Below are 14,208 nucleotides of genomic sequence, written 5' to 3'. Positions count from 1 at the left end.
AAAGATTTATTAAGTTTCCATGCTAGTGACTCTGCTATGTACCTTACATTCATTATCTCCTTTGGTGTTCACAGTTACCCTTCAGGGTGGTTTTTTATCACCATTCTACAAACGGGCGAAGTGAGGCTCAGAGCCAAGGTGTCCGACTCACCTAGTCAGGGAATAGGGGTGCTGGGACATGAAGTTGGGTATTTGTCTTCAAAGCCTGAGCTCTTTATGAGTAAAGCCTACACAATTTTGGTATCTAACATTTTCTGAATTTCTAAATATTCTTATACATCAAAGAGCAGTAATTTAAAAATATAAAAACTGTGACACCTTTTAAAATTATATATAAAAAAGGGTAAAGCAAAACTGCTGTGATTGAAGTAGTTACAGGGGACATAGTGCTGTATGCCTCTGTGCCTCTTTCTGACTTCTCTTGCTCCAGAGGGGTCTGGAGCAAGTTCCTTTGAGTACATTCTGAAAATGGTGGTTTAAATGTTATATTGATGCTGAAAACAAATCTAAGTCTACCTTCTTGTTGACTATGAATATTTTATGTATATTTGATTTTGATAATGTGGGAAAAAATGATGGTAAATAACTCTTTTTCTTTTTTAAAACAGGGATTGCTTAGCATTTTGTACAGAACCAGTTTTTGCCAGTTTAGCCAATGTTTTAGGTAACTGGGAAAATCTACCTTCCCCTGTACCTCCAGACATTAAGGATTATAACCTTTATGATGTAGAAACTAAATATGGTTTGCTACAGGTATGTATTTTTATTTACCATGTGAGAAGAGTTTTATCCTTCAAAATTGTTTTTGGCTGTTTAAAACTTATTAGCAATATCAATTGCTCTATGTAAACTTTTGGATCCTCTCAGTAATTTAAAAATTATTTCTATGCTCTGCAGTTTTTCTACAGTTTATTGTTAGGTTTAAATTATATGAAACATAACATTGATAACCTTTGTAGAAGGGTACTTACTGGACGATGGGTTGGTTCCCTTTTGAGTTCTTTGAATTTATTTCATAAATAAAATATTAAGTTGAAATACTGAAATATTTAATAAAAAATAAAAATTACATCTTTAAGGAAATTATTTAATAGGTATCAAGAGATCTTGTTAGACTTTTCATATATGTCCACTTTTTCTTTCTCTCTTTTTTTTCTTTAAGTTTTTTTTTTTTTTTTTTTTTTTTTTTAATTTAGTTGACAGACAGAGATCACAAGTAGGCAGAGAGGCAGGCAGAGAGAGGATGGGGAGCGGAGAGCCCAGTGCGGCATCGATCCCAGGACCTTGAGATCATGACCTGAGCTGAAGGCAGAGGCTTTAACCCACTGAGCCACCCAGGCACCCAATGTCCACTTTTTCTGATTTTCCTTTCCCTGCCTACCAAAATATCTTCAGCTCTATAGAGCAAACTTAACAGTAGATTCTTAGTTTCATTGGGGACAGAGATAATTTTATCTATTGTTTTCAACAGCTTTGTTAAGTTATTAATTAACATACAATAAACTTCACATACAATAAACTTTGGCTTCATTATTTGTTTTTTTGGTTAAGTTTGAGAAGGTCTTTATGGAACTTGGATACCAGCCCTTTATCTGTAGTGTCATTTGCAAATATCTTCTCTCATTCTGTGGGTTGCCTCTTTGTTTTGTTGATGGTTTCGTTTGCTGTACAGAAGCTTTTTATCTTGATGAAGTCCCCAAAGTTCATTTTTGCCTTTGTTTCTGTTGCCTTTGGAGATGTGTCTAGCAGGAAATTGCTGTGGCGGAGGGCAGCAAGGTTGCTGCCTCTTTTGTCCTCTAGGATTTTGATGGATTCCCTATCACACATTTAGGTCTTCTGTTCATTCAGAGTCTATTTTTGTGTATGGTGTAAGGAAATGGTTCAGTTTCATTCTTCTGCATATGACTGTCCAATTTTCCCAACATCATTTGTTGAGGAGACTGTCTTTTCTCCATTGGATATTCTTTTCTGCTTTGTCTAAGATTAGTTGACCACAGAGTTGAGGATCCAATTCTGGGTTCTCTATTCTGTTCCATTGATCTGTGTGTCTGTTTTGTGCCGGTACTATGCTGTTTTGGTGATTACAGTTTTGTAGTAGAGCTTGAAATCAGGCAACGTGATGCCCCAGCTTTTTCTTTTTCAACATTTCCGTGGCGCCTTGGGGTCTTTTCTGGTTCCATACAAATTTTAGGATTGTTTGTTCCAGCGTTTTGAAAAATATCATTGGTATTTTGATCAGCATGGTGTTGAAAATATAGATTGCTCTGGGTAGCATAGACATTTTAACAATGTATATTCTAATTCATGAGCGTGGAATGTTTTTCCATCTTTTTGTGTCATCTTCAATTTCTTTCATAAGTTTTCTCTAAATTCTAGAATATAGATCCTTTACATCTTTGATTAGGTTTATTCCAAGGTATCTTTTGGTTTTTGATGCTATTGTAAATGAAATCGATTCTTGAATTTCCCTTTCTCCATTTTCATTGTTAGTGTATAAGGAAGCAACTGATTTCTGTGCATTGATTTTGTATCCTGCCACATTACTGAGTTGCTTTATGAGTTCTAGTAATTTGGGGATAGAGTCTTTTGGGTTTTCCACATAAAGTATCATGTCATCTGCAAAGAGAGAGAATTTGACTTCTTTGCCAATTTGAATACCTTTAATTTCTTTTTTTTGTCTGATTGCTGATGCTGGCCTTCCAGTAATATGTTGAACAATAGTGGCAAGAATTGTATTTTGGGGGTGCCTGGGTGGCTCAGTGGGTTAAAGCCTCTGCCTTTGGCTCAGGTCATGATCCCAGGGTCCTGGGATCGAGCCCCACATCGGGCTCTCTGCTCCGCGGGGAGCCTGCTTCCTCCTCTCTCTCTGCCTGCTTCTCTGCCTAGTTGTGATTTCTCTCTGTCAAATAAATAAAATACTAAAAAAAAAATTGTATTTTGGTTTTATAACTAGGTTTTTCCCACTAATGCTAAGATCCTTATAGCAACTGAGAATATCTACTCTTTTGCATTTATGATGAAATTTAATTATTCCCTGACATATAAAAAAAATCTTTTATTGTGAGAAGCAGCAATGATGATTTTAAAGACATTTTATAATTGTAATTGAAAGGAGTTTTATTTAATGTAAAAGTCTTTTTTTCCCCTCAATTATAGGTTTCTGAAGGATTGTCATTTTTACATAGCAGTGTGAAAATGGTCCATGGAAATATTACACCTGAAAATATAATTTTGAATAAAAGTGGAGCCTGGAAAATAATGGGCTTTGATTTTTGTGTATCATCAACCAATCCTTCTGAGCAAGAGGTAATGAAGGTTTTAAGTCTTTTAATTTTTTTTTTTAAGATTTTAAGTAATCTCTACAGTCAAGGTGGGAGTCAGACTCACAACACAGATCAAGAGTTGCATGCTCTACTGATTGAGCCACCCAGGTGCCCCAGTCTTCTAATATTTTTAAGGCTATGGAAATTTGTGATGCATCCAGAATGGATTAGAGAATTTGCAAGTCTGATAAATGTGTAGAAATAGGCTACATGGTACAACGTATGTTTAAATGTACAGCCTTACAGAAAATTTCTAATGTTCATTTTACCTAAGATTATTCTTTAGCTAGTTAATTCCACAGTAGTGTTACTTGATTAAAGGATGCTAGAGTTAAACAAATTTGAGAACTATTGGGTTAAGTAGGCAAATATCCTCCTGATGCGAATGTCTAGCAGTGCTTTCCCAACATTGGACCACAAAATCTTCTTTAGGGAGCATGATAACAACAGTAGCAGTAATAATAAGAACTAACATTTACTGAAGTACTTTTCTAACAAAGCACTTTTTAATGTATTTACTTATTTAATCCTCACCACAATCCGTGAGATATGGGAATAATATAGATGGGTAAGTTAGGCTCATAGAATAAAATAATGTACCTAAGTATAGGCAGGTGGTTAAGTGGTAGAGGTAGGATTTGAACCTGTTCTCTCTGGTTCTAAAGCACCTATTACATAGTGATTATGATATCTCTGGCTATTTATACTTAGGAAAATAATGCAATATTTCTAGTTTTTAATATATGTATGCAGTTGTTAAAGGCATCATGATTTGACCTTAAAATAGATTTGTAATTTAAGTAAATAACTTCTAAGGGAAGCAGAAAGAATTAGTATTGGTTTGGTATATAATGGGTCAGATACTGTGTTAGGTCCATTTTTTTTTGGAACATTTGTTTAATTTTACAACAACCTTTTGAACCTGTTAACTAAATCACACAGCTAGTTAGTGAAAGAACAAGGTTTCAAATAATAATCTGAGTCCATAAAACTTGAAGCCTATGTATCATAGAACATAGGCTATACCTTTTCATATTCATACTGAATCTTATGGTGATAATTTGTCTTCTGGGAGAGAACTCCAATAATCTGAAGGTTTCAAGAGTTCTTTTTTTAAAAAAAAATTTTATTTATTTTGAGAGCGAGTGAGTGAGCAGAGGGGCAAAGGCAGAGGAAGAGAATCAATCCCAAGAGGCTCCATAGTCAGCACAGAGCCCATTGCAGGGTTTGACCTCACGACCCTGAGATCACAACCTGACCCAAAATCAAGAGTCAGATACTCGGGGCGCCTGGGTGGCTCAGTGGATTAGGCCGCTGCCTTCGGCTCGGGTCATGGTCTCGGGGTCCTGGGATCGAGCCCCGCATCGGGCTCTCTGCTCCGCGGGGAGCCTGCTTCCTTCTCTCTCTCTAATTCTCTCTCTAATTCTGCCTCTCTGCCTAATTGTGATCTCTCTCTCTGTCAAATAAATAAATAAAAAATCTTAAAAAAAAAAAAAAAAAAGAGTCAGATACTCAATTTACTGAGCCACATAGGCACCCAGGTTGCAAGAGTTCTTATTCATATCTCTCAGTTTGTTTAGTGCCCTTTCCAGATTTGAGAATTTGAAAATTTTAAGATTGAAGGTAGTGATGATATTTTTACTTCCATGACTGAGTATGAATTTAAAACTAGGTTGCTACTGCTTGATAGTGTTTTTTGGTTTAATTTGAAATATTTATCTATATAATCTTTTTTTCTGTCTTCTTATAGCCCAAGTTTCCTTGTAAAGAATGGGACCCAAATTTACCATCATTGTGTCTTCCAAATCCTGAATATTTGGCTCCTGAATACATACTTTCTGTGAGCTGTGAAGCAGCCAGTGATATGTACTCACTAGGAACTGTCATGTATGCTGTATTTAATAAAGGGAAACCCATATTTGAAGTTAACAAGCAAGATATTTACAAGAGTTTTAGTAGGCAGTTGGATCAGGTAATTTGCCTCATATATATATATATATATATATATATATATATATATATAATTGCTTGCATTCAAAGTATTAAATGTTTCTTTGATTTAAAAAAAGAGTTCAGAAAATTCTCTAAAATAAGATGTCTCATATTTTAAGTTTACATAAAATCAACTTAACAAAAGTAATTTTGTAAATAATGAAGATTAATGTTTGTTACCACAACTTTAATTGTTGCTTTTATTTACTACTGAAATATGATCTAAAATGCTGGGCATTTGTTTCAGTAATATAAACAATTTCAGGTATTGAAGATAAGTGTTTTAGTTATCTTGCCACAGAATTAGCAGTTTGTTCACTGTAACATATATATATATATATATTTTTTTTTTTTTTTAAGATTTTATTTATTTGACAGACAAAGATCACAAGTAGGCAGAGAGGTAGGCAGAGAGAGAGAGGTGGAAGCAGGCTCCCTGCTGAGCAGAGAGCCCAATGTGGGGCTCGATCCCAGGACCCTGGGATCATGACCTGAGCCAAAGGCAGCGGCTTAACCAACTGAGCCACCCAGGCACCCCTGTAACATGTATTTTTGAGTAAATTTCAAAAAGTTTTTTAAAACAGACTGTTGACTATAAATGTATGGTGTTCTTGCATATTTTATATTCATATTTAATATTATCACTCTTTTAAATAGTTGAGTCGTTTAGGATCTAGTTCACTTTCAAATATACCTGAGGAAGTCCGTGAACATGTAAAACTACTCTTAAATGTCACTCCAACTGTAAGACCAGATGCAGATCAAATGACAAAGGTAAGTACACATGAATTCCTGCCTTAGGTGGAGGGACAACGAGTTAAAGTAAATCAAGTGCTTCTAAAGCAAGATTTAGCCAGATAGAGTCCCCCAAATAGCATCTTTATCCTTGAGTATGTTAAATATTCAACTTCTTTTAATTTTAAGCAGTTAAATAATTTATGTATATAACTACTCTGATATAAAATTAAGATTTCAAATAATCAGAGTCTTAACAGTCATGTAAGTATAGAAATTTTGGACACAAGTATTTATGAGCCTCTAATTTACTCATGTAACTATGGATTTTAATAGATGAATAGTACTCTTTATGCCTTCAAGATATTTTACTTAATCTTTCAGTATTTACTAGTTAGGTAAATAAAATGGTACTGCCCAGCTAACTTATAGGTAGTGACTGAAAATTTGAACTTGAGAAGAAATTTGGTTATTACTTCCTTATTTTTATTTTTATAATTAGAATTATTAAGTGAATCGTTAGCATTTTGCTAAATGTTTTTAAATATTTGTTTTACTATATTATGGCAGTTTCAGGTATGAGAAGTACTTTAATAGTTATGAAAATAATTTTATTTCCTGTTTTTAGATTCCCTTCTTTGATGATGTTGGTGCAGTAACGCTGCAGTATTTTGATACCTTATTCCAAAGAGATAATCTTCAGAAATCACAGTTTTTTAAAGGACTGCCAAAAGTCCTACCAAAACTGCCCAAGGTTTGTTGTTGATCACTTTTTTATTATAATCAGGATTTTTATTTACTATAGTAACTCCTCCAGAGGAATAAATGTAACTTCTGCTTTAGGTGCATGAATGACTATGGAAGGCTGCAGACTGAACCTGACAGTTTAGTGGACCTTTTTCTCAGGGCCCAAAAATAATTTAATAAATTAGATAGGTAAGAAAATTAGAAGAGTACTACCTATGCAAAGATAGTACCTGGACATTAAATGTCAGAAGAGAAGTCCATAAGCTGTCGTTGTGGAGATCATTGCCTCACCAGCGATTAAGTGGTACATCTGTATTGTTACTTCCTCTCCTATGCCTTTAAGTTACCTTCTCTGACATATTATATCATGAGTGTATTCTAGTATAAAAAATGTTGGTGAATGCCTTAGAAGTCCGTGGTTGGAAAACTGGTGATTCCTGGTTACAAAAATATCTTCAGTGTTTAATCTGTCAGATACTCATTGATTATGCAGTTTGTCTAGCCCTTTACTTAGATGCTATGTAGATAAAAAAGGAATCAAAATATTCTTGCTCTCCAAGACTCAGAGTATATGTAGATAGAGTTAACAATACAGAACAGTGTTTAAGTTGTTTGGTATGAATCGTAAGTAATGAAGAGGAGAGACATACTAGCGAAGACTAATGAGAGAAGGTTTCATAAAGGAGTGGTGACCATATGTCCCCTTTATCTGTAACATTCCGAAGTTATTTCTTTTGTCTTGACATAGTTAGTTGGAGCACCCCATTTTACTCTCAACAATGTCCTAGTTTCAACCATAAATTATATGGTCATCTTCCCCAAAGGGATTGGAGATTTAAGACTGTAACTTCAATATTAATACTTTAAAGATGTGAAGTTAAATTTAGTTCTGTGAAAACATTTTTGCCTTTCAGCGTGTCATTGTGCAGAGAATTTTGCCTTGTTTGACTTCAGAATTTGTAAACCCTGACATGGTACCTTTTGTTTTGCCCAATGTTCTACTGATTGCCGAAGAATGCACCAAAGAAGAATATGTCAAATTAATTCTACCTGAACTTGGCCCTGTCTTTAAACAGCAGGAGCCAATCCAGGTATGTGTATAGATACTCTTTCCTATTTATCTGCTATTATTTAATGATGTTAGTCAATGATGACTATCATTGAAAATGAAAGGAATGGATATGTGGCTTTTTAAAAATTGAGGTAAGTGCAAGAGACTTCTTTTCCATTAGTCAGAAACTGTTTTGCATATATTTGAAGTGAACCATTCCTAAAATTATAATTAAACTTTGCAAATAGGTGTGTATAGCTCTTCATAATTTACCATCTCAGAAAATAAATTGTAATGAGATTTGGCATGTGGTATACCATTCTTATTGGTCTTATTAAAAGTTACATCCTGCACTTTTATGTATTTGCTTTTTGTTTGTTTTGTTATTTAGGGTCTTTAATTTGTAGATAGTTTTGCCAGTTGTTTCTCTTTTATTTTCCTGGTAATAAATAGTTTCACCAGAAGAGGTGAAGTGATTATAGCACCAGAGAAATAATACGTGTGTGTATTGTAAGTGAAAATGTAATTAGTTTCTGATGTAGACTATAGTATAATATTTATTTGTCAGAATCAGGGTAGTCTTAGGTTTAAGACTGGGTTTGAATCTGATCTTCATCTTTACTAGGAGCATGATTTGGACAAGTCGTTACTCTCTTAAAGCCTGTTTGCTCATTTCTGAAACAACAAGGGTTGTTGAGATTAAATGAAATTTCTAGGTACATAGTAAATATTTTTATGTGTTTCTGCCACTACATGGCAGTAGCGTATTAGTAAACCATCAACTACTTGTTATAATGGTTTTATGACAGGCTATTCATGGTTCTTTCTTTGAAAGGAGGGGAACAAAAGGAAGTCTGTGGTGGTAAGGCAAGAGTTCCTGTGGCTAGGAAAGGGCAGGTGAGGGACTATAGACTTTGAAACAGAGTTTTCCAAACATGGTCAAGATGTTTGGAGGAAAAGTGATGGAGCCACATGTTCACTCAGTATTCTGCATGAATAGAAGGGACAGTTTATTCCTTATAATGTAGGTATGTGTTGCAGCTAGGTGAGAAAATGATCTGGGACAATTGAAAATGTTCTTTGTAGAATTTTTCATGAGAGTCCCTTTCAATTCTTAAAAAAAAAATCCTATGTAAGTTCTATTAATTAACATATAGTATATCATTGTTTCAGATGTAGAGTTCAGTTATTTATCAGTTGCATATAACACCTAGTGCTCCTTGCATCAAATTCCCTCTTCAGTGCACATCACCCAGTTACCCCATTCCACTATCCACCTCCCCTCCAGCAACCCTCAGTTTGTTTCCTAGAGTTAATAGTCTCCTAGAGTTTGTCTCCCTCTCTGAGAACCCTCTTACACTGTTGGTGGGAATGCAGGCTAGTACAGCCACTCTGGAAAACAGTATGGAGGTTCCTCAAAAAGTTAAAAATAGAGCTACCCTACGACCCAACAATTGCACTATTAGGTATTTACCTGAAGGATACAAATGTGATTCGAAGGGGCACCTGCACTCCAATGTTTATAGCAGCAATGTCCACAATAGCCAAACTATGGAAAGAACCCAGATGTCCATCAACAGATGAATGGATGTGTGTGTGTTTGTGTGACTGTGTATGCGCACGTGTGTATGGTGGAAAACTACTTGGCCATCAAAAAGATGAAATTTTACCATTTGCAATGACATGGATGGAACTGGAGGTATTGTGCTGAGCAAAATAAGTCATTCAAATGAAGTATATGGTTTCACTCATATATGGAATTTAAGAAACACAACAAGGATCATAGGGGAATGGAGTCCCTTTCATTTCTGTACCTTTTCTTCTACTCTTAAACTTAGAAGCCAAGTGAATTTACTGCTTTGGGATATTTGACTTTGCTGTTTAAAGGCTTTTTTTTGTTTTGTTTTGTTTTTATTTTCCAATTCAGTAGATTCCAGAGAGTGGTAGTTATGGGTGAGTGATTTATTACTGAAGATGTGTGAGAGTTAGGAAATTAGTCTTCATTTAAATATTTAAACTGAGAGCAGATAGTAAATAGTGTGCTTCTGGAAATGTAAGAAACTTGATTTCTATGTTTTTGTCTTCCATGCCTTCAGGCTAGCAACATGGTGAGTGTCAAAATGTAGAACTTTCTTTTTTGAAGATATTTTAAATTTTGTCATAAGTGAAATCTTTTAAAGATTCTAGACTTTAATACATTGTTCCTCTTTTCTTACATAGATTTTGTTAATTTTCTTACAAAAAATGGATTTGCTACTAACCAAAACTCCTCCTGATGAGATAAAGAACAGTGTCCTACCAATGGTTTACAGAGCACTAGAGGCTCCTTCCATTCAGATACAGGTATAATATTTGATTTTTTTTCTTTAATAATGATTTTGATTTATTTTTTGTTTTGTTTTTAAAGCAAAAGAAAGAAGTACATTTTGGGGTTGAGTTGTAAAATCTTTTCTATAAAACTCAGTAGTGATATATATTAATCCATTGAATTGGATTGTGTACTGTTACTAAAATGTATCTGCTCCCAACTAGTTTAAAGAATCAATTGACAAATGCCTGTTTTAATGAAATACAATGAAAGATGTTCTATTCTGGAAAATTTGATTTATTGTCGTTTGGGTCAGTATATCTTCTTCCTGAATGAATAGCAAACATAGGAATGAAGATGTCAAAGATACATGTGCCTTTTTCTTATGAAAATATTAAGTAGGTACTCCCATACTCATAATTTTCTTTCATGGTTGATAACTCAGTCTTCTAAGTGTTCCTTCTACATTGAAGTTAATTTGTGGAGCAAGTATATAGAAAACCAGACAGTAATTTAGTGTGACCATTCCTAACACATTCGTAGTCGTGCTTGTTTGTCACAGAGGTGATGTTAAAATATCGTGTACTTTGCCAAACTTTTGGTTCTTTAGCTTTGCTGTTAAAAGTTTGGTTCTACAGAACTGTCTGGAAAAAAATTTTGGATCACTGTTAAAAGTGTAATTTATGTTTTTGATTTTTTTACTTTGGAAAAAATAAGTACTTATGTTAAGATCGTCGCACTGCTTAATTGTTTTATATTTAAAGTTTATTTACCAGTATAGAAATTCTAGTAAAGAAAAACAGAATTTTAATTTTTTTAAAAGATTTTATTTATTTATATGTCAGAGGAGAGAGAGAGCACAAGCTGGGGGAGTGGCATGCAGAGGGAGAGGCAGGCAGAGGGAGAAGCAGGCTCCCCACAAGGAGCTCGGTGTACGACTCAATCCCAGGATCCTGGGATCATGACCTGAGCCGAAGGCAGAAGCTTAACCAACTGAACCACCCAGGTATCCCTTGAATTTTAATATTTAAAAGTTACTGACCAAAACCTTCTTTTTCCTAATGTGATCCTAATATTGGGGGTGCCTGGCTGGCTCAGTCAGTAGACCATGTGACTCTTGATTACAGGGTTGTGAGTTTGAGCCTCATTGTATATAGAGATTATTTAAAAATAAGTGATGTGAACCTAATCCTACATGTGTGAGGTTACTTTTTTGGCTCATTTCAGTCTTTGTCTAAGTTCATTTGTTTATTCGAAGTTGTGAAATTGATGTTAAATTTTGTCCTTATAAGGTCATACCTTAAAGGTGAGGATATGCTGCCTTTGTCCAAATGACAGGGGACAATTGGGGAGGGTGTACTTACTTCTACTTTTTAGCCCTTTCCAAAGGGGTTGTGAATTACAGCTTCTTAAAACATTCCCACAGGCCCTGTGTAGCCAACCTGGTTTTATAGTCACTGAGATTAGGAAGGAGAAAAAAAGTTGAGTGACGTGAAAGCCCATTTTTCTTCCCAAGGGACTTCATTTAGCCAGTAATTATCAGCCATTGAATATTTATTGAAGCAGTTAACATTTAATTCAGATTGACCTGTGCAACTTTGCTGAATTTTACAAACCAGCATTTCTTGTATCATTCAATGTAAGTCTTTAGTCACCAGTCCAATTAATTAGTATGAGCATTGCTTGGTAGAGTCTGATAAAGCTAAAAGACTGTTTAGGGTTTGGGAGAGTATTAGAGCAAGAGCAAGAAACAAAAATCTTTTGAAGTTTCATGCAAGTAGAAGACTGGAAAGTAACTTCTGAAATTCATTTTTGGAGTGATATTTTTAAAGTGAAGTTTGATTAGAAATATTTAAGAGGCTAAAGAGTTTAGAAAAATACCTGGAAAAGTAGTAGATGGTTTATAAAAGTTAGGATACTTAGAGGCACGAACAGTAATATGTATGTAAACCAATTTAAAAAATTTTTAGCTTTAGAATTAAACATAGAAGCTGTGTTTATTCTTCCCTCTCTACCGCCAGTTATAAAGTATAAACTAAAAGGCAGAAGTTCCTGAGAATGAGTTAATGACTTCCTTGGGTTTTGGGTTGTTTCAGTCTCCTGTTCTTAGGTTCTTCACTGTATTTCCTCTTCAGGAAAAGCTTTTCCTCCCCTCCTTCACCTATATGATTTAGACATAATTTAAGATTTGCCTCTTTGTAACCTACTGCTAGGTTACACAGTACAGTGTGTATGCATGCTCATTCTCTTGAATTAAAAGCTGACCTTCCCTATGGAGACACCTTCTGGTAATAGGAGCACAGTATCGCACGAGCTATTCCCCCTTGCCTGTTCTCTCCCATCTGTAGAAAATGCCCCTTGAATGGAGCTTGTACTTCTTATCCTCAAGGTACATCACCCACTTATTTATTATAGTTCTGAGTGGATATAAACATATAACTCATATATGCCTTTTAGAAATCTGGGAATAAAGCAAATAAAATATGTGGCCATTATTTTGATAACAAATTCTTAGTAGTTAATTCATTTCTATTTGCTAACTACAAATGAATGTCTTTAAGTATACCAGATTTGTTTAACTCCTTCCCTGATACACATTTATCCCTCATTTTCTTCAGTAATCCCTTCTGTGCTTTGCTACAAGGATCATTCTGCCCTTTTAAGGTATCTGAGATGTATGTTCTTCAGCCAGTTAGTTTTCAAGCCATTTCTTGTTCTTTTCCTTAACTCATTTAGTTCCTTTTCCTTAGTCATTGCCCTTTTTCCTCTGTTAGCCTCATTCAGAGTTCCCAGTTAAAATCATTTACATTATGGCCAGCATTAGTTAACAATGTTTTAAATAACTTTTTCCTGTTTCTGTGAGTTATACTTGAAGTTTCAGAATTTGGAAGTACTTAAAAATATAAAGAATATTAAAATCCTCTCTCAGAGATGCCCAGACTTAACATTTCCAGATATGTCCTTATGTCTATTTCCCTGAGCTTATAGACAGACACATGTACCTACACATTTTAAAAGTTGGGATTATGTGATAGTATCTTACTGCATTTTCTTCCTGGTATTATTAAACCATCTTTTAAAATATATTAAATAAAATGTTCATATTATATTCTGTCATAAGGATTTATGTAACAGCTAAGAAATCCCTTATTTAAGATGAATAGTTTGATGTCACTTTGTACTTGATTTTCTCTCATTGTGAAAGAAAGCATAACTTAGGTGTTCCTATTCTTAAATAATATGTGATGGATTGTGTTGTGAGGAAAAGAAATTAGGTATGAGACCAAGGATTGTTGTTACCATATGCTAGGTCATATGACCTTGTATGATTTTGAGGAAGGTCTTTTGAGTCAGTTTTTTCATCTGTGAAATTGAAAACTAGTGATAAATATTCTGCTTTCAAATAGTTGTTGAAAGGAGCAAGTGATACAACATACATAAAAGTTTATTTCAAACTGTGTGACAAATTAGCTATGCAAATGCAAAATATTTTTTAATATGTGGGAGAAAAGTGAAGAGAATCTTTCCCTAAGATTGAATCCATGTATTTTCTTAATAGGAACTCTGTTTAAACATCATTCCAACCTTTGCAAATCTTATAGACTATCCATCTATGAAAAATGCTTTGATACCAAGAATTAAAAATGCATGTCTACAAACGTCTTCCCTTGCTGTAAGTAATTACATATCAATTTTTGCTTTTCTTTAACTTCTCATTGTTTTAAATTATTTTCTTATTGTTAAGTAACTCTTTTATAGTTTGTTCATATATTTCATCTTGGCTATAGGTAGCCTGCATACAGTGCTATAAAAGTGATCAATAGCTGTAGTTTTCCCTCATACATAATTTTGTAGTATTACATCCCTGGTCTTATTCCCATCCCCTAATTTGAGTGCTTCAAGAGAAAATTTGAGTAATTTTTATTTCTTAAGACTTTTATGCTTTAATTCACAATTTATTTTGTTGTTAGTTTTTAAAATAATCATGAGAGTTTAACTTGGTGTAAAAACCTAAAAACTTTTTGAACAGCTTCCTTTCATAAACTGCCTTT

At 34.3% G+C, this 14,208-nt stretch overlaps 1 protein-coding gene across 4 annotated transcripts in view; it reads left to right on the top strand.

The window, feature by feature from the left end:
• Positions 1-14,208, top strand: part of SCYL2 (SCY1 like pseudokinase 2) — a 57,469-nt gene that overhangs the window by 26,827 nt on the left and 16,434 nt on the right. For 3 of the 4 annotated variants that reach the window (XM_046012948.1, XM_046012946.1, XM_046012947.1), the window contains exons 4-12: positions 609-753; positions 3,157-3,306; positions 5,074-5,295; positions 5,973-6,089; positions 6,679-6,804; positions 7,712-7,888; positions 9,945-9,956; positions 10,069-10,191; positions 13,716-13,829. In XM_046012948.1, coding sequence (XP_045868904.1) covers positions 609-753; positions 3,157-3,306; positions 5,074-5,295; positions 5,973-6,089; positions 6,679-6,804; positions 7,712-7,888; positions 9,945-9,956; positions 10,069-10,191; positions 13,716-13,829 — 1,186 coding nt within the window. The remainder of the gene's footprint in view (positions 1-608; positions 754-3,156; positions 3,307-5,073; positions 5,296-5,972; positions 6,090-6,678; positions 6,805-7,711; positions 7,889-9,944; positions 9,957-10,068; positions 10,192-13,715; positions 13,830-14,208) is intronic. The other variant, XM_046012949.1, reaches the window with a different exon arrangement.

This window comes from Meles meles, chromosome 7 (assembly GCF_922984935.1).
Source record: "Meles meles chromosome 7, mMelMel3.1 paternal haplotype, whole genome shotgun sequence".
Lineage (NCBI taxonomy): Eukaryota > Metazoa > Chordata > Mammalia > Carnivora > Mustelidae > Meles > Meles meles.
Note: the sequence above shows the minus strand (reverse complement) of the source record. Positions and strands in the feature narration are given on the sequence as shown.